The 21,383-nt window shown below is 41.2% G+C and overlaps 1 protein-coding gene across 1 annotated transcript in view; it reads left to right on the plus strand.

Annotated features, from left to right (window-relative positions):
• Positions 1–21,383, plus strand: part of LOC110373907 (twitchin) — a 118,298-nt gene that overhangs the window by 61,553 nt on the left and 35,362 nt on the right. Inside the window, exons 91-114 of the mRNA XM_064041697.1 lie at positions 23–290; positions 738–898; positions 1,367–1,508; positions 2,036–2,144; positions 2,729–2,933; positions 3,413–3,680; positions 4,140–4,300; positions 4,870–5,014; positions 5,624–5,776; positions 6,282–6,410; positions 6,883–7,073; positions 7,524–7,638; positions 8,085–8,280; positions 8,760–8,978; positions 9,595–9,796; positions 10,235–10,379; positions 10,815–10,946; positions 11,401–11,614; positions 12,066–12,219; positions 13,427–13,663; positions 14,157–14,371; positions 14,756–19,964; positions 20,387–20,554; positions 21,176–21,328. Of these exons, the coding sequence (XP_063897767.1) occupies positions 23–290; positions 738–898; positions 1,367–1,508; positions 2,036–2,144; positions 2,729–2,933; positions 3,413–3,680; positions 4,140–4,300; positions 4,870–5,014; positions 5,624–5,776; positions 6,282–6,410; positions 6,883–7,073; positions 7,524–7,638; positions 8,085–8,280; positions 8,760–8,978; positions 9,595–9,796; positions 10,235–10,379; positions 10,815–10,946; positions 11,401–11,614; positions 12,066–12,219; positions 13,427–13,663; positions 14,157–14,371; positions 14,756–19,964; positions 20,387–20,554; positions 21,176–21,328 (9,291 nt within the window). The remainder of the gene's footprint in view (positions 1–22; positions 291–737; positions 899–1,366; positions 1,509–2,035; positions 2,145–2,728; positions 2,934–3,412; positions 3,681–4,139; positions 4,301–4,869; positions 5,015–5,623; positions 5,777–6,281; positions 6,411–6,882; positions 7,074–7,523; positions 7,639–8,084; positions 8,281–8,759; positions 8,979–9,594; positions 9,797–10,234; positions 10,380–10,814; positions 10,947–11,400; positions 11,615–12,065; positions 12,220–13,426; positions 13,664–14,156; positions 14,372–14,755; positions 19,965–20,386; positions 20,555–21,175; positions 21,329–21,383) is intronic.

Genomic DNA, 21,383 nt, shown 5'->3' on the forward strand with positions numbered 1-21,383 from the left:
CCTTGCAAACTTCTACCACCAGGTATCAGACGTGAAAGCCGACGGCTGCAAGCTGAAATGGGAACCCCCAGAAGACGACGGAGGCGAACCCATCGAGAACTACGTGGTCGAACGTATGGACACCGAGTCCGGAAGATGGGTACCTGTTTGTACCACTAAGACCCCGGAAGCAGACGTTACAGGGTTGAATGAGGGCAAGGACTACCTGTTCAGGGTTAAGGCTGTTAACCCTGAGGGTGAAAGTGAGGCTCTTACTACTGATACTGCTACTACCGCTAAGAATCCTTATGGTGAGTTTTTCTGAAGGTTCTTTGGCGAAGGTTCATAGGAAATATTAATGTGAGACATTTTTGAAAGACCCTGTTTATATATGGTATGAAATAAGTTCACCTGGAGAACTTGAATTAAAACTATGAATGGTAAATGCATTTTTTATGTGCATAATTTAAGTAATTGTACGACGACGTCATATGAGATAAGTTTTTTAACCATTTCCCACCGTTGGCGTTGAAAAATCTTAAGTAATATAAGTAGCTAAAAAATTATGATAAGAGAGGGTACACAACGCCTAATGTGTACCTACTCTAAACGTTTTCAAATAGGTTACACTCTAGAAGTCCCTGAGATCATAGAGTTCATGGAAATAGACAAACCCTTTACTTAAATAAAATTAGTGTATATTCTTCTGTCCTCTACAAATTAAAAGACTTTTATAAAATACTATCTCCATATTCCAGCCGAGCCCGACGCCCCCGGCAAGCCCGAGTTCAAGGACTGGAGCGCGGACCACGCGGATCTCAAGTGGGAAGCTCCCAAGAACGACGGCGGAGCACCCATCACCGCGTACATTGTGGAGAAGAAGGACAGGGATACCGGCAAGTGGGTGAAGGCTGCTGAGGTACGTAACCTTACCTTACCTAGAATTTTAAAGAAAGAAAATATCGATATTGATAACCCAGAATTTTTATTTTGGACACTGAAGTAGTATAAAATGTCAATATAGATAACCTAGGATTTTTGCTTTTCACTGCTCTAAACTAGTATAAAAAATGATAATAAAAACTCTGATTTTTTGTCTGATGAGTTTACTTGTTAGTAAATGGTAATAAAAAGGTCGTATTATTGCTTACGCGCTCAGGTTTTCTTTCAAATTATATTTTAAAGTGAGGTCTGATAGTCTTTTTGCGAAGACATTAAAATATCTGACCCAATACTACCTATTTAGAAAGGAAAATTTTTGAATAAATACATATATTTATGAGCTTAAAATTAAAATACTTTCTTCAGAAAATACAAAGATCATTTCCACTCCTCAACTTCAACACTTCATATCCCTGAAGACACTAACCACCCACTATCTCACCAGGTACCCGGCAACAAGACCGAGGCCCGAGTACCGGACCTCATCGAAGGCAAGACCTACCAGTTCCGAGTGAAGGCGGTCAACAAGGCCGGACCCGGTAAGGCTTCCGCGCCTTCCGAGAATCTGCTGGCTAAGGATAGATTCGGTAAGTTGGCCTGAATTTATTTGATTTACATATAAAAAGTTTAGTCGACAATCAAGTTTAAGTACTAAAAAAGTTCTAAGGACCAATTTTCCTGGTCATATTTTAGTCGAAGGCTTCAATTCAATTTTATCCGTGATGCCATCGGAATTTATTACTATTCTTTCCGACTTAATTACGTGATTAGTCAAAATAATATTTTCTAGAGGCACTTATTAGGCTTATAATTTTATGGAATGCCTCATAAAACAGTACAAATAGTTTATATGCTCAATAATCCCAATTAGCGTAGGTACATAATCCATAGTTACCTACTCAAAATTTAATTCCATATGTTATGCTGCTACACTTTAAATAAAAAAAAAACCATATGGTCCCCATAGAGCAAAAATTAAAATACTTTCCAACCAAAAGCTATAAAAAAACCACATTAATGTTACTGCTTTGCCTAGGACCAAATTGAGCAACATTTTTATACTTTTATATACCAACAAAAACACACATTAATTTAACTATTTTTGTCTTAACAGCGCCGCCTAAGATCGACCGCACGAACATGCGCGACATCACGCTGAAGGCGGGACAGAACATCCGCCTCGACGTCAAGGTCAGCGGCGAACCGCCACCGACTAAGACTTGGTAAGTTTATATACTATACATGGTTGTAGAGATTACATATATGAAAACTAGCTGCCGCCCGCGGGTTCACCCGCACGGTGTGTTGATACAAAGTGGCCTATTAAGAATCCAGGGTATCATCTATCTACATACCAAATTTCAACCAAGTCGGTCGAACCGTGCCGTTCACACCATGCGTGAAAGAATTACAAAACATGTACATTCATAAAAGTTTCACATTTGTAATATTAGTAGGATTTATATTAAAAAAAATCCTTTTACTGGATGAGATGGTAGCCATCATTATATTTACATATATAGCCTCTTTCGGTTCTTCTTCATAGGACTGCGTTAGATAGGTCTATATGAAAAAACTTATGATGATGAATATTTTAGTCTCATAAACTAAATGTATTCGGAAGTTTTGAAACTAGCCTAAAATAGTACAAATAAATTTATATCTTAAAACATGTGAGTGAGCAATAATCTTAAAGTTTTTATACTCCAAAAAAAGTTATAAGTGCAAACGTCAAAGATTTTCTCTCTACTTCGGATAATTATATACATTTTAAAACATAAGCTACATCAACGTACTCTTTCCCCAGGTTCCACAACAAGGAACGCCTGTCCACTCGCGATGATCTGACAGTGGACGTAGAAGACTACAGGACCAAGCTGTCCATGGTGATAGCTACACGCAAACACAGCGGCACCTATGTGCTGAAGGCTGAGAACAGCAGTGGCAAGGATGAGGCTACCATTCAGATCAATGTGCTGGATGTGCCCGCTAAACCTGAGGGTCCATTGAAGGTAAGTGTTAACATCAGTTGGGATCTAATTGTCCCCAGGAGAACTGGTTTTCGCACCCGGATCAGTTCCACCTGCGTTCATAAGGAACTACTTCCTATCCGAAAAAGTAGCCTATATACTTTCCCAGGTTCTAGATTATCTATGTATCTGGAATCATTTATGTAATTAGGTTCAGTGGATTTGGCATGAAAGCCGGATGAGTAGAGTTGCTTTTGCATTTATTATATTGATTGGGACCAAGCTGAGTATGGTGGTAACGAGTTTTAAAGCAATTATCATCTGCCTAGCCTTTGCCCAACTATGTATGTTGGGGTCGGCTTCCTGCAATCAAATTGGATGCATCTGTGTACACATTTTACATAAAGCGATTGCCTATCAGACGTTAATCTAGTTCCCTAGGCCACGGAGCCACTAGAAAACCAACCGTATCCATTTTAAACCAAAAGTTAAGTCTTCTATTATCTCTCTTCCCCCCCCAGATCTCAGACGTCCACAAAGAAGGCTGCACCCTCAAATGGAACCCGCCACTAGACGACGGCGGAGCACCCATCGACCACTACCTGGTCGAGAAGCTGGACACAGAGACAGGCCGCTGGATGCCCGCCCTCAAGACCAAGGACCCGAAGGCCGAGGTGGAGAACCTGGTGCCGGGGCATGAGTACAAGTTCAGGGTGTCTGCTGTCAATAATGAGGGGGTTTCGGAGCCTTTGGAGGCGGAACACTCTATTATTGCTAAGAATCCGTTCGGTGAGTGCTTATTGGAGTAGCTTATTTTTTGAGAATCTTTTGGATGTCTTCATGATAATGTGTTTTTGAAGTAAGAAAGGTGTACTCAATGCTTTCTTTTTGATAATTAATTTTAATAAATTCTGTGGGGTCATCTACATTCTGAGAAGAATTCTCTCAGGGAAAAGACAGTACTAAACTTCTTAGTCGGTTTAATGACTTTCAATTGGCTTAATACAAAAACACATACAGTCTGGAAATAGTACATACTACGAATATGTTTTGAAAGTAACTTTATAAAAATTTGCCTATTTACCACATTATTTTACCAATAAAACTTAACCCACAAAATCGGCTATAAAGGCACTTTTAACATCATGTGGTGTTTGCCTGTAATTGGTCATACATTTAACACGTAACTTTGTTGCATGTATCGATTTTTCCTATACATAACTAAATAAATAAACTATTATCTTCCAGACGAGCCCGGCAAGCCCGGTACTCCCGAGGTGGTGGACTGGGACAAGGACCACGTGGACCTCAAGTGGGAGAAGCCGCTGAAGGACGGCGGGGCTCCCATCACTGGGTACATTATTGAGAAGAGGGAGGTCGGATCGCCTAAGTGGGTGAAAGCTTGCGAGGTGAGGGTATTGAAGTGTTTGAATTTAATTTAATTTATTTAACCATTTATGTATACAGTAAACACATGAAAGAAGAGTAGAAGTTAAATAAAATAGTACAAAAGTACTGCTAATTTTTCAATGTAATTTTAACTATGTAGTACCGTTATTTTGGAAGTTGAAGTTTCATGTACACTGTATTTTTTGAGATTATCCCCTTTCGGTTTTATTTATTTGGATACAAAAGGATTTTATTTACGTTAGTTGTTTAGTTATCTTGCCAACCCACATTTTTGAATTACTCGGATCAGTAACGTACACAGTAAATACATTATAGTTATAGTATTAAAAGATCAAAATAATTCAACTGTGTAAAAGAGTCTCCGACGAAAATTCCGACAAAATATACAATTTAAATTTCTCACGAAACTTACGTGGCCCATTTTTCCAGTACCTGCTGATACCTAAAATATTGGTTTCTACGCAAACTCGCTTAAAGTTCCGTGACGACAAATAGTTTGACGAACCTATAACATAATTTCTTTTTATACCGATTGCACACTAAAACATATAACATTTTCCATTTCCAGGTCGGTCCCAATGACAACGAGAAGGCCACAGTTCCCAACCTGGACGAGGGTACGGAGTACGAGTTCCGCGTGAAAGCTGTCAACGAGGCCGGACCTGGTGAACCTTCTGATGCCAGCAAATCTGTTGTTTGCAAGCCTAGGAGACGTGAGTACTTTTATTTATTTGTTTATGGACATATTGGAAAAGACGAGAAGGAAAAATAGAACAGTCATTCATAAAAAAAAATCATAGTCTTTAATTTTATACCGTACTTCAATTTTGGAACTTGTTTGTCGTATGTCTTATATCACGTATGCTCTGGAATATTCAAAACGAAGTTCCGTTAGCGATGTTTCGTACTCCAAAAACTGTTCAGTCGCTTAATCTCTGTAGATTTCTTTTGTAAAGCCCAAATATCGCAACTGATCTTATCCTATTAATGTTATAGTCGGATAAAGTGTATCTCTTGTTGGATAGTTACTGGTCCAACGTGTTATATTGCAACTACGACTTTAGGGTTCATAATCTTCTTCTTCTTATATATAAAAATTAATTGCTGTTCGTTAGTCTCACTAAAACTCGAGAATGGCTGGACCGATTTGGCTTTTTTTGGTTTTAAAATGTTTGTAGAGTTCCAGGGAAGGTTTAAACGATACGAAGTTCGCGGGATCAGCTAGTTTAAAAATAAAATTGAACAGCATCTTACCAATTGAAACTGTCCAAATCCTCTCTTATTTTTTCTTATGAATGAATCATTTCCATCTTCTCTTCCAGTGGCACCCAAGATCGACCGTCGCAACCTCCGCATCATCAAGGTACGCGAGGGAGAACCGATCTCTCTGGACGTCAAGGTGTCGGGCGAACCCGCGCCGGATGTCACTTGGACACTCAACGGCAAGTCCGTTAGTAGCGGCAATGGATTGAAATGTGAGTATTTTTGTGATAGAATATTGTAGAGAGGTTACTGGTTTCAATTGCTTTCTGAGACTTCCTTAGATTGGATAAATAAGGTAGCCTACTTATACGTCATTATTATGTATGAGCTACTACATCACTTGCAAGTTTCATCAAAATCCGTTCATCTGTTTATGAGTGGTGAATTAACAAACATACACACTCATAAATAGTACCTCTTACTAAATGGTACCATAAATAGTACTATGACCACCACTATGACTGGTGGTAACTTCCACCAGTTGTTTCACCCGCTGCCAGAAGGAACTATTTCTCGAACCCGAATAAAAAGTAGCTCATATGTTATTGTGATGTCTAAGCTACATATATTAATGGTAACTATTTCAAACTCTGTAAATCAAATCAAAGAAGGCATATGAAAGAGTAACAAACATACACACACACACAAAATTCCCTCTTTACAATATTATTATTATAGCAGCTACATACATACTAATATCATTATTTTTCCCCTCAGTGGTGAATGTACCGTACTTAAGCAAGTATCAACATTCGAGCCCGCGCCGCAAGGACTCGGGCACCTACAAGATTCAGGCCGTCAACAAGTATGGACAGGATACCGCTGAATTGGAGATTATTGTTACTTGTAAGTATTTATTATTAGATTTTTTAAAAGCCTTTTCCCAACTATGTTGGGGTTGGCTTTCAGTTTAACTAGATGGTACTGAGTACTTGTGTTTTATATGGATTATGTGTTATGTATGCCTGTCGGACCTCTTCAAACCAATTACCCGGGGAACCCTTTAGTAAGACTAGTTGTCAGACTCAATGGCATCTGTCTAAAGACTGCCAAAGAACTTTCTGGGTTTCTGATTCAACCTATAACAACTGCCAAAAAGTTCAAATGACAACTGGAACGCGCCAATTTAACATACCTTCGCAAACAAAATCATTATTTCTTTACTTTCAAGCAAATTATAAACGTATTGAAAAGCCATTTATTTACAAAAAATCTTACATTGATTTCCTTTATAAAGGCTCAGCAATTTCCGTAGATCAAAATTTTCATCAGTTAATTTATACCATAACAATAATTCTAACCACAAATTCTCTTCCAGCTAAACCCGACAAGCCCGAGGGTCCGCTAGAAGTGTCAGACATCCACAAAGACGGATGTACCCTCAAATGGAAGCGGCCCAAGGATGATGGCGGTGAACCTATCGAAGCCTACCTGGTTGAGAAGTACGATACGGAGACTGGATCCTGGGTGCCAGTTGGCAAGACCCATGGCAATGTGCCTGAGATGGAGGTAAGGGTCCTGAATTATTTATAGGGTGTTTATTTTTAATGGGTAAATCAATAGAGAGAGAGAGAATTTAAAGGTAGTATACAGCGAGAGACCATAACAGAGTTCAAAAGGGGAGTAATAATAATGTATATAAGGGAGTACATTGGAGTAGTTCATAATTTATCCGATTACATAAGGTTATTTATAAGAAAGTATTAATGATTCGTTAAATAGGAAAAGTACACAACAATGAATATATGAAGAAGTACATTAGGAAGTAGATGAAATACATAAGCGAGTGCATAGGGAGAGTACATTAGGAAATACATAGGGTTAATACATAAGGGAGGACATAATATTAAATCAAACATAATATGTATACTTCACCTATATTCCCAGAAAAAAATCATGCATTATTACTCCTTATTACAATTCGATATCGATAGTATAACATTTACTCTATATTTTCAGGTCGATGGCTTAATTCCTGGGCACGAGTACAAGTTCCGCGTGAAGGCGCTGAACAAGGAAGGCGAGTCGGAGCCGCTTGAGACATTCGGCTCTATCATCGCTAAGGATCCGTTCAGTAAGTTTATTTTACTTACTTACCTACGTATGTACTAGCAAAGTCCCATGGTTTTTACACATGGAATCAGGTTGAAAAGTTACTTGGGTTGTCGGGTACCAGTGAGTTTCATTTCCACTGTATCACAAAAGGCTTCTAGTTTGTCACCGTATGTTAATCAGTAGGATTAATCTTTGTGTCAGATAATAAAAAAATGTAGGCTTTATAATGGTCTCAACCATTAAAGTTTAAAATATTTTTGGACCATAAGAATACAATAATTACTTAAATGAGAAGATTAAAAGTATTATAAACGTTTAGTGGAGATTGTGATCGCTAATTGCAATGCCAAATCTCACAATTTGAGAATTTTATCTTTTCTCGCTTGTCAAAGGACAACCCCCCCATATTTTACTCAACTATTTAAAACCATACACATTCTAAAATTTAACATTTCTTCCCCACAGCAATCCCAGACGCGCCCGGTACCCCAGTACCAGACGACTGGTCAGCCAGCCACGTGGACCTCAAGTGGGAGCCGCCTCTATCCGACGGAGGATCTCCCATCATTGGATACATCATTGAGAAGAAGGATAAATACAGCCCTATTTGGGAGAAGGCTGTGGAGACACATACGCCTACACCTTCGGGTACTGTTACTGGGTAAGTTAACACTGTTGACAGTGAAAATGGCTTTTGGGAAACGGAATTATGTCAGTATTATAATAGCAGACAGAAAAAGCGCGAAAATTAAACCTAAAAATTTGTTCATCAGTTTAGTGAACTGCTAAAATACGCATCACGAACGTCAATGGCTATTAACATAGCTATGAATTTGCATAAATTAAGTATATATAGCTTAAGGAAGTGGCTTTATATCATAAGTGGTCATAAGTGGGCATAAGAGATGGACTGAGATCCTATTGTAAGTAGCTTCTTCACCAGAATTATTGAATATGCTAACACAATATAGTACGCATTTTTAACTACAACCCCTTATTTTACCACATTTGAAACCTCTTTAACAAATTATTGTTATCTAGCTGTTTCCTGAGTTCCAGAGGAAATACTTTCTGCACCCTATAAAATGCAGCCTATGTATTTTCTCAAGCAAGAAAGCTAATCTCACTTTCCTTCCCCAGCTTAATCGAAGGCAACGAATACCAGTTCCGCGTGATCGCCATCAACAAGGCCGGTCAGAGTAAACCTTCAGAAGCCAGCAAGAACTTCGTGGCTAAGCCCAGGTTCTTGGCTCCGAAGATCGACAGGCGTCACCTCAGAGATGTGACTATTTCTGCTGGGTCGACGCTGAAGTTGGAGGCTGCGATTACTGGTGAACCCGCGCCTGCTGTTGAATGGAGGTGAGCTAAAGAAATAATTAGTTTTTCAAAAGTAGTGACAAATGAGCGAAATTAAAAAAAAAAAAAAACTACTTGAAAATTGTTTGAAAGTACGCAAAAATGAACACTAAAAAAGTTACATATCTATATTATCATGGGTGTTGATTTCATTTATATATTTATGTTTTTTTTTTGCAATTTATTATTCTTATTCTTTATTGCACACTTAACAATAAATACATAAAAAGAATACAGACTGTTTATGTACAATGGCGAGCTTAACCCAGAATTGGGTTCTCTTACAGCCAACCTTAAAGCTATAGAGAGATTCGATAGTGGTAGGTTAGATTAAAAAAAAAAGTGCACAACAAACATTAATAACCAAACAAAAAAAAATATTACAATAATTCCATTAGTACTTTATCTGGGATGTGCTTAGTGTTAAGATGTTTTTAAAGATTCAAGATCCCAGATTTGATTTTCCAAACACTAGCGTACAAAATAAAATTTTACATCCACCTACAATATTTTATCAGCCCAACAAAAACAAATATTCCCAGGGATTGAGAACTTTTCTTAACCCGACTGCATCACGCAAAACAATATTATAATTCTAATACCAACTTCAACTCAACAGATACCAAAACATGCCTCTCCGTCCATCAAAGGCAGTCATGATCGACAGTCCCGAGTACTTCACGAAGCTGGTCATCAGACCAGTTCGTCGCGATGACTCGGGAGAGTACACTGTGACTGCTGTCAACTCCAGTGGCAAGGATCAGGTCACTATTAATGTGGTGGTCACTGATAAGCCGATGAAGCCTGAAGGACCGCTGCAGGTGAGAATTTGTAAATCTTAGCTTAACCTTGGGAGGCTTATATAAATCTTACTCTGTGATTCCACTAGTGTATAGCTCTTGCAATAGTAACGAATTAAGTGTGATCATTTATAAAATGTCCGCGAAATTGCAACCTTTGTACGCAAACACACGCTAGACTCGCAGCGATACGTTCTTACTTTGTGTTCTTGATCAAATGTGCGCGAATTCCACATTTATTACAGTATGTTCGGTGCAACTTCATATTCTTAATTTGTATTTACACCAGGATAATAACTAGCTGTATTTTGTTTTAACACACTGTGAACACTTACGCATTCCATTTTTTTAATTCATTGTTCAATGTACGTAATTCTATCCCAAGGGTGTCTGAAAGAAATTGCTTTCCAACGTTAAGGCCGCCTATTGTATTAATCCATATTTGTTTGTATTACCCAGATTTCCGACGTCCACAAGGAAGGCGCTACCCTCAAGTGGAAGAGGCCGAAGGACGACGGTGGCGCCCCCATCGAGTACTACCAGATCGACAAGCTGGACACTGAGACCGGATGCTGGGTACCTTGTGCCCGCTCCGATGAGCCTAGTAAGTATAACTCAACTCAAAATATATAACTAGTTTCCCATTACTTCGCGCACCCGGGCGCTAAGGCCTCAGCATGTTCGTATAGCCTTCCTCAAGAAATAGGCTATCTAATTCCTGAGGTTAGGATGTATAAACAGTCTCCTGCTATATAATATAGTATTAGTATTAATCTGGATTCATAGATTATGACGTGAGTATTTTATTTGTCCAATACGAATAATTGAAAATTCGATCTATTCCTTATGTCATTCATGGCAATTTTTTATTCTACATAAAATTTGTCCTGAGCATATAAAATACGAAACGAAACGAAGTGAAAAATGTAGTTTTATAAGGCTTTATAAAACAAAACTTTTCACTCTTTATATTATTTTTCCAGTTTAGTAGTACATCAAATATGGGGTTCAAAATTCTTAATCCTTTTTATTTCCACAGAATGTGACGTGACCGGTTTGACTCCTGGCAAGGAGTACAAGTTCCGCGTGTCGGCCGTGAACTCGGAGGGCGAGTCGGAACCCCTCACCTCTGAGGAGTCCATCGTCGCCAAGAATCCCTTCGACGAGCCTGGTAAGTTTAAGAAATGGGAATTTGACAAAATAAGATAGGTTTTTAAAAGTAGCATTATAATCTTAGTTTCGTTTCATGATAAAGTATAAGTTCATTTTCGCGGGTAATTATATAAATAGATAAAAAATATACATCTATACTTTGTGCCTACTGTGTAATGTAGGTACTGCTATTTGTTATTCCTCTCAACTAAAATAAAAAGAAAATGAAATAATTGTTTAATCAAGATGTAAAGAATTACAGAGAAACATCTCAATCTTGTGGGGATAAAATGATTATTTTCAAACACCAAAAATTCAGTTTGCTGAAACAAACGAATTTTCCGTTTGGCCAACCATGTGACCACTTTATTGTACAGTACGTCTATAAAAACACCTATTTTGTTACTACGATACCTATTAAAAACTCCTAAAACTTAACCTCCAATTTAATTCCACCATCTTCTCCCTCCCAGGTGCACCAGGAACACCCTCAGTCACCGACTGGGACAAGGACCACGTGGACCTCAAGTGGACCCCTCCCAGAGAAGACGGAGGCGCCCCCATCGAGGGTTACATCGTGGAGAAGAAGGACAAGTTCGGCAACTGGGAGAAGGCTCTGGAAGTGCCCGCGGATAAGACCACGTGTACTGTGCCTGATCTTATTGAAGGACAGACTTATGAGTTCAGGTTGGTACAAAGAAGATAGAGTAAACATTGACTTAGTAATGTTTTTGAGAAATATGAATTATTAATTTACTCCTCTATTGGTGGGTGGAACGAAAAAAGTTTTGAAAAGAGTGGAAGAAAATTTGGGAGATATTACATAGGTCATGTTTGCAGAACGATTAGAAATTTAAAACCATGTAATTTTAATTATATGTGATTTAATCCTTTTTCGCCTTCGACTCAAGGTAACTCATTCTACCCAAATTAAATATGAGTAAAAAAATTATTGTCAAGTCCATATTAAACTAAATACAGACCTTTCCAAATACATATAAATAGTCATAGTTTTTCATAAAAACAATATTATGGTCACTTTGATTCCTTACACGTACTATATCAAATCCTCTTTCCCCCTCACTACAACCCAAGAAATATTATTTATCTTCTTAAATCCCCCATTATGTTCCCTCAGAGTCCGTGCAGTAAACAAGGCAGGTCCAGGCGAGCCTAGCGACAGCACTCACCCGATAGTGGCCAAGCCGCGCAACCTGGCGCCCAAGATCGACAGGACCAACCTTATCGATATCAAGATCAAGGTCGGACAGAAGTTCGGATTTGATGTCAAGGTCAGTGGCATTTTGGAGTATATTTTGTAATTAATGTAGGTGTTGGGTACTTGGGACTGTGAGATTATTCGATAGTTATCGTAGCCTTCGTACATAAAGGGTTCCAGAATAAAATTGGAGTTTATTTAAAAAAAGTATGACACTCCCTACTGATGCAAAAATGTGGTTGGAAGTGATTTCGAAGTAAATAGTTGAATGTCTTTTGGCAATATACTTGTTAATGTAAAAGAAAATTGTTAAAAGACAAGGTGTATTAAACATAAAGCGACTTTTCTACGGCCCATAATTTTATTACTTAATCATATATATGTTACGGGTAATGCTAGAAGGTGGAGTAAACCTAGGTTTACCCGGGTTGACTTAGTATTACCCAAGCTTCTTGGGTAAAGTCCGAATAATAAGTAAAATAAATTTTAATTCGGGGTTTACCCATGCTCACCTAAGTCTACCCAACTCTGACTGGGTAATGTCAAAAATTTGTCTAATTAATTAGTGAAATGAAAATCCAAGGTCATTTCACACATATATTATTTAAAAAACATACAAAGGCGATCGTAATTGCTTGAAGAGCATAAACTTAATAGATTTAACAGAAAAAAAAAAACTAATAACGGTCGTTGTTGTTCAAATTGAAATTATTTATTTACACCTTTTAAAACCCTGGCCTACTGAAAGCGACTGTTTATTTGCAACCTCTCGTAAGCTTTTTTTTCTGGTGATATATTTTCAATATCAATCAGTTTATCAACCTCAACAGTACCACATTCATCCTAGAATTACGCCACGGGCTCGAAAATTACGCAACAACTAACATTACCCAGTCAGAGTTGGGTAGACCTAGGTGAGCATGGGTAAACCCCGAATTAAAATTTATTTTACTTATTATTCGGACTTTACCCAAGAAGCTTGGGTAATACTAAGTCAACCCGGGTAAACCTAAGTTTACTCCACCTTCTAGCATTACCCGTAACATATATACCATACCATAATTTTATTGCATAATCTTTTTCAAAATTTACCAAACAATGTTTATGTAATGGAGTAGTAACTTTGATTAAAAAAAACCTGATATAATTACTTTTATTATCTTAATTCGTCCATCACTAATTTTAAAACACCTGTCCACGCATACAAGGAAAACCAAATCGGTAAGACATACACACAAACACCCCCCAAACCAAAAAATTCTAACTCCACCTTTTCACAGGTATCCGGAGAACCAATGCCCGAAACGAAATGGTTCCTCGCCAAAAAGGAAGTTAAATCCAGCGGCGATGTCAAAGTGCAGCACTCTGACTACAATACTAAGATTAACTGCAAGTCGGCTAAGCGCGGTGATAGTGGCAGGTACACTATTACTGCTGAGAACTCGAATGGCAAAGATGTGGCCGAAGTTGAGGTTATTGTGTTGGATGTGCCTAGTCCGCCGGGAGGTCCTCTTAAGGTAAGTTTATTAAGTTGGTTATTTTACTTTAGGGTAAGGTCTTAGACAAGTTAATGTGACGTTTCAGTAATAAAAACATATATACCGGTGTAGTTTGAGATTTTGCGTGACCGGGATTGGTGTCTGGAATTGAGAATCATCTGGAGAACTGTCTTTAAATACATTCCAAATATTCTGTACAATAAAATCTTTTACAGACAATTTAATGTAAACCTATGAAACTAAATAGCTTGCACCATTTATCTATATAACAATAACCAAACCTTAACCAGCCGTGAAATTGCCTATTTGACATCTGGTTTTCGTTTAGTTATCGTTATAGTTAAATAGTGGAATCTACCTTAGCTATGTGCTAAGGCATGTAATAAGGTACATAAGGACTAGATGTTATAAAAATCATATAAATTCTAAGCCATTCGAATTTATATGATGTTTCGTAAACGACAACCTCTTATCATGACATTAAAAATACTAATCCCGCTTCTATCCTCAGGTATCAGACATCCACGCGAACGGCGCGAAACTCTCCTGGAATCCACCTTCAGATGACGGTGGCCAGCCCATTGAGAAATACGTGGTGGAACGCATGGACGAGGCCACGGGCAGATGGGTGACCGCCGGAGAAACTGATGGACCGAAGACCAGTCTTGCTGTGGAGGGTCTGACTCCGGGACATAAGTACAAGTTCAGAGTTAGGGCTGTTAACAGGTTGGTATTTGAACAAGTGTAATAATCTTGAAATTACAAAATAATTTAAGAATTAAAAATTTAAATTATCGAAATTTTATCTAAAAGCTAGTTTCCAACGAGTCAAAGTCATTTTTTCTTTTATTAAACTTTTCTCCGTGCAATTTGTATGAAAATGCTAGATTTTACGTGAATTGTATACTTATTTAGCTTATATATCAATAAAAAAATGAAATCTATTACATTCAAACGATAAATGAAAATGGCATTATTTTTGGCAAATGAATATAGCGTAATTTATTTTTGAACCAGTCAACTACCCAATGTCGTATATAAATATCAACTAGGCTTAGTCTAAATTCTCTAATGCAAATAAATACTAAACGACATTTTTTTCTTTTACAGACAAGGCAAGTCCGAGCCACTCACAACTCCTCACGCGACGGAAGCCAAGAATCCGTTCGACGTCGCCGGCAAACCCGGTACACCCAAAATCAAGGACTTCGACAGAGACTTCGTCGAACTCGAATGGACCAGACCCCAGACCGACGGCGGAGCCCCCATTACGGGCTACGTCATCGAAAAGAAGGACCGCTTCGCCCCCGACTGGGAAGAATGTGCCCAGATCGAGGGTGATGTCACTACCGGTAAGGTCCCAGACCTTATCGAAGGAAACACCTATGAGTTCCGCGTCCGAGCTGTTAATAAAGCAGGAAAGGGTGAACCCAGTGATGGAACTGCACCACATCTTGCAAGACCCAAGAACTTGCCTCCTAAGATCGATAGGAACTTCATGTTCGACATCAAGATCAAGGTCGGACAGAACTTCGACCTTGACGTGCCAGTCGCTGGTGAACCTACACCTACTAAGGAATGGTTCAATGGTGATAACCTTATCATGAACTCTGATAGGGTCAAGGTCATCAATGACACACACAGCACTAAGATCCGCGTCATTGATGGTAAGAGGGCTGATTCTGGCACTTACACTCTTAAGGCTAGGAATATCAACGGTACTGATTCAGCTACTGTCAAGATCACAGTCATGGATGTGCCCACACCGCCTGAAGGTCCTCTCCGTGCTGATGACATCACCAGGTCAGGCTGCACTCTTCGCTGGAGGCCGCCCAAGGACGATGGCGGTGCTGAAATTACCCACTACGTCGTCGAAAAGATGGACCAAGAAAACATGCGCTGGATCCCAGCCGGTGAGGTCCAGTCCTGCAGCATCAGGATTGACCACCTCATCGAAGGTCACGACTACAACTTCCGTGTCCGCGCTGTTAACAAACTGGGCGAATCACAGCCCCTCGTTGGACACGAGCCAATCACTGCTAAGGACCCCTACGGTACCCCAGACAAACCTGGAACTCCAGTCGTCAAGGACTGGGACAAGGACCATATGGACCTCGAATGGGTCCCGCCGAAGAAGGACGGTGGATCACCCATCACCGGCTACATCGTCGAGGCTAAGAAGAAGTACGGACCATGGGAAGTGGCAGCAACTGTGCCAGGAAACCAAACTAAAGCCACTGTGCCTAACCTTCAAGAAGGTGAAGAGTACGAATTCAGGATCATTGCCGTCAACAAGGCTGGTAATGGAGAACCCAGCGATGCCTCCACACCACAAGTGGCTAAGGCCAGGTTCTGTGCACCACACTTCGACAAAATGCTGTTGGCAGACAAGACTGTCAAGGCTGGCCAGAGGATCCAATACGAGATCCCGATAGAAGCGTCGCCTAAACCAACAGTCGAATGGCACATCAACGGCAAACTGGTCCATCCTACTGACAGGATTGACGTCCAAATTCTACACAACAGGGTCATTCTAGACATTCCATTCTCCGTCCGCGCTGATGGAGGCGTTTACAAACTGACCTTGAAGAATGACCTTGGCGTCTGCTCTGCTGCAGCTCAAGTCACCGTCCTCGACAGACCTTCGAGGCCTGAGAAACCTTTGGTCGTTTCTGACGTCACTAAGGAATCATGTTCGCTTACATGGAAGGTACCTTTGGACGACGGTGGATCACCAATCCTCCACTACGTCATTGAGAAGATGGATCTGTCTCGTGGTACCTGGTCTGATGCCGGTATGAGCACCTTCTTATCACACCAAGTGACCAGGTTAATTCACATGAAGGAATACTTGTTCAGAGTTAGCGCTGTGAACGCTATTGGTCAATCTGAACCTTTGGAGTTAGACCGCGCTATTGTGGCTAAGAATGAGTTCGATGAGCCATCAGCTCCTGGCAAGCCTAAAGCTACCGACTGGAGCAAGAGCCACGTCGACCTTGAATGGGAGAAGCCCAAGTCTGATGGTGGAGCACCTATCACTGGCTACATCATTCAGAAGAAGGAGAAGGGCAGCCCCTACTGGGTGAATGCTGTCCATGTACCTCCTGGTCAGACTAAGGCTACCGTACCTGACCTCACTGAAGGCCAAGACTATGAGTTCCGCGTCATCGCTGTGAACCAGGCTGGACAATCAGAGCCCAGTGAACCCTCAGACATCATCACTGCCAAGGACAGATTCGTGGCTCCTAAGATCCTTACACCGCTTAGGGAGATCCGCATCAAGGCTGGACTTATCTTCCACATGGATGTCGACTTCATTGGAGAGCCTACTCCTGAGGTTACATGGACTTGTGATGGCAAACCAGTGGTTGCCAACGAGAGGACAACTGTCACTATTGTTGGACACCATACTATTGTTCATACTGTGAACTGCAAGCGATCAGACGCTGGTAAATACACACTGAAACTGAAGAACGATTCTGGCACTGATGAAGGTAGCTTCGAAGTCATCGTACTCGATGTTCCCGGAGCACCACAACCTCCATTCGTATACGAAGAGATTACGGCACAATCTGTCACGTTGTCATGGAAACCACCCAAAGACAATGGCGGCAGCGAGCTTACTGCTTACGTCATTGAGAAGCGTGACCTTACCCACGGCGGTGGATGGGTACCCGCTGTCACTTACATCAACCCGAAATTCAACCATGCCACTGTACCTCGTTTGTCAGAAGGCACGAAGTACGAGTTCAGAGTGTTCGCAGAAAACTTACAAGGTCGCTCTGAACCTCTGGTCACAGACAAGGCTATCATTGCCAAGAACCAGTACACAGTGCCCGGCAAACCTGGCAAGCCAGAACTTGTGTCTGCGGATAAGGACCACATCAACATTAGATGGTCTTCTCCTATCTCCAATGGAGGATCCAATATCATTGGTTACGACGTTGAGAGGATGGACAAGGCTACTGGCCGCTGGATCAAGATGAACAAGGAACCAGTCAGGCTGAACGAGTACAACGATGAGAGGGTACAGGAAGGTCACTCCTACGAGTACAGAGTATCTGCAGTCAACGCTGCAGGACCTGGACAGCCTTCCGACGAGTCCAACGTCTTCATCGCCAAACCTATGAAGGAAAGTCCGAAACTGAGGTTGGACCACCTCATCGGCAGGAAGATCAAGGTCCGCGCCGGCGAACCTATCAATATCAACATTCCAATCAGCGGTGCTCCCACACCCACCATCTCCTGGACCAAGGGATCAGTTCCTCTGCTGCATTCCCACAGGATTACAGCAGAAACCAAGCCTGATGAAACTAAGCTCAGCATTGAGAAGTCTGTTCGTGATGATGCTGGTAAATACACCATCACAGCAACTAACGCCCATGGCAAAGACTCTGCTGACATTGAAGTCATCGTTGTTGACAAACCAGGAGTGCCTAAAGGACCTCTGATTTGCCAGCCCGTCACTCATGACGCTGTCAGCCTATCATGGCAACCACCCACTGATGACGGTGGCAGTGAAATCACTGGCTACGTTGTCGAAGTCGCTGAGTTTGGAGTCAACGACTGGCGTACAGTCGCTGGCTTCTGTCCTAAGTGCTCGTTCACTGTAAAGAACTTGACAGAAGGCAAGAAATACGTGTTCAGAGTACGCGCTGAGAACTTATACGGCGTCTCTGATCCGTTGGAGAGCAAGCCTACTCTCGCCAAGTCGCCGTTCGACCCACCAGATGCACCAGAAACACCCAAGATTACCGGATACAGCTCCAACAGTTGCTCCCTCGAATGGGAGCCACCGAAAGACTGTGGAGGCAAACCCGTCACTGGATACTATGTTGAGAAGAGAGAACGTGGAGGTGACTGGGTCAGGGTCAACAACTACCCGACACCTAACACTTGCTACACAGTGCCTGACTTACGTGAGGGTAACCGTTATGAGTTCCGTGTCATTGCTGTTAATGAGGCCGGACCCGGCAAGCCTAGCAAGCCGACCGAACCGATCACAGCGCAGACACAGCGTCTTAAGCCCAGCCCGCCAGAAGCACCTAAACCTGACAGAGTTACTAAAGACTCCGTCACATTGTCTTGGAGGCCGCCGAAGAGCGATGGTGGAGCCAAGATCAAGGGCTACATCGTACAACAGAAGGGCAAGGGAGACAAAGACTGGAAGGACGTTAACGACGTTCCTGTTCCCAACCTTATACATACAGTACCTAACCTTAAGGAAGGAGCTGAATACCAGTTTAGGGTTATTGCCGTCAACGAAGTTGGCCGATCAGACCCGAGCAAGCCAACCAGCGACATCACCATCGCTGAACAGCCCAACAAACCATGCATGGACCTTGGAGGAGTCAGGGACATCACCGTACGTGCTGGAGAAGACTTCTCCATTCACGTGCCTTACACTGGCTTCCCGCAACCGACAGCGCAATGGTTCGCCGACGACAACCTGCTTGACGTCGACGGTGACTCTAGAATATTCCAGAAGATCACACCAGAATCCGCGTCTCTTGTCGTCAAGAACGCGAAGAGGTCAGATGGTGGACAATACCGTCTGCAACTGCGCAACCCGTCAGGATATGACACGGCTACCATCAATGTACGTGTACTCGACAGGCCTGGAAAACCAGAGAACCTGCGGGCTGACGAGTTCGAGGGTGAAGCTCTTACCTTATACTGGAACCCACCCAAGGACAACGGTGGTGGCGAAATCACCAACTACGTCGTCGAGAAACGCGAAGGCAGAACCGCCAACTGGACCAAGGTGTCTGGCTACGTCACCACTCCGTTCTTACGCGTGAAGAACTTGACCGTTGGACGGGATTACGAATTCAGGGTTATGGCTGAGAACCAGTACGGTCAATCTGATCCAGCTCAGACCACAGAACCTATTAAAGCTAGACATCCCTTCGACCCGCCTGGTGCTCCCGGAGCTCCTCGCTCTGTGGAGACTACGGAGTCTTCCATCACCATCACCTGGACGAAGCCCCGTCACGATGGTGGATCACCGATTACTGGCTACATCGTCGAAAAGCGTCTCATCACTGAGGACAAATGGACGAAGGCATCTCACGCACACATTCCTGATACAACCTACAAGGTCACTGGTCTGATTGAGAACCATGAGTATGAGTTCCGTGTGTCTGCAGTCAACGCTGCAGGCCAAGGACCTTACTCTGCGAGCTCTGATGCCATCAGGGCCTGTGCACCACCTAACTCGCCGAAGATCACCAGCGATCTCAGCCTCAGGGATATCACTGTTATTGCTGGAGAGGAGATTAAAATTACTGTTCCTTTCACTGGCAACCCGAGGCCGAAGGTGAGTTTCTTCATTTGAATTTATTTTATTTTCCGTGAAAAAAAAGTTACTACTTCTTTCTAGTTCAGGCTTCTTTATACATATTTACGATCTCAAAAAGTAAATTTATATTTTTCAAATCTCGTCGCACATGATTTTGACTAACTATTATTATTGTATTCCTATTTATATATTATGTATTCTACTAGCGACCCGCTCCGGCTACGCACGGGATAACATAATTTCCCCACTATTTAATATATGTAATTATACATATAAACCTTCCTCTTTAATCTATCTATTAAAAAAACCGCATGAAAATCGTTTGCGTAGTTTTGAAGATTTAAGCGTACAAAGGGACACGGGGATGGTAAAGCGACTTTGTTTTATAAAACTATGTATTGATTATTACTATTAATGAAATTAAATATCTCCTTCCCCAGGTATCATGGATAATCAACGACAAGGAAGTATTCCCTGACGCCCGCATCCGGTTCGTGACGTCAGATGTCGACACTGTATTCCACAACACGCCTGCGAAGAGGTCTGATACCGGATCTTATACCATTCAGCTGGTTAACAGCGAAGGATCTGACAGTGCTACTTGCAGGGTAAGTTACCATAAATAAATATACAAACTCATCATCATTATCCTGCGAGCCTTTTTCCCGACTATGTTGGTGTCGGCTTCCAGTCTGACCGGATGAAGCTGAGTACCAGTGTTTTAGTGTTTTACAAGAAGCGATTACCCTATCTGACCTCCTCAACCCAGTTACCCGGGCAACCTAAAATAAATATACAAACTAAGAAATTGAAAGTTCAAAAGCATTATTTAGGTACAGGCCCTTTTGAATTGTTGAAGCTAGGTATGTATTAGCTCAACTTTACATAATTTTGGTTGCCAGATTAGTCATACATGTGTTTTGTGATTTTGGACAAGAGGATGAGGATGAAGCTATTGAGTGTTTCCATTTTAAACTAATATAAATAATAAACTTAGATTTAATAAAATGACCAAACCAATCCAACTTCTTGGTTTCAAGACATACATATTTCATTTACGTACATCATTTCCTAATATAACGGTTATATTCGATTGTCAACCTTGATTTACATAAACTATTATTTCCTTAACTATGAAAACTATTATTTTCCACATCTTAACTTTACAGTTTGTACATGTTTTTCTTATAAATATAACACATACTTACTATATTCTTTCTCCTACCCAGGTGCTAGTAGTAGACAGGCCAACACCGCCACAAGGACCTCTAGACGTGACTGATATCACTCCCGACACTTGCACGTTGTCATGGAAACCGCCGCTAGATGATGGTGGCTCGCCCATCACCAACTATGTGGTGGAGAAGATGGATAATAGTGGAGTAAGTATTTTATTGGTACAAAGGTCTACAAGCATATATGAGAGTGTTAAAGGGA

Source organism: Helicoverpa armigera, chromosome 26 (assembly GCF_030705265.1).
Source record: "Helicoverpa armigera isolate CAAS_96S chromosome 26, ASM3070526v1, whole genome shotgun sequence".
Lineage (NCBI taxonomy): Eukaryota > Metazoa > Arthropoda > Insecta > Lepidoptera > Noctuidae > Helicoverpa > Helicoverpa armigera.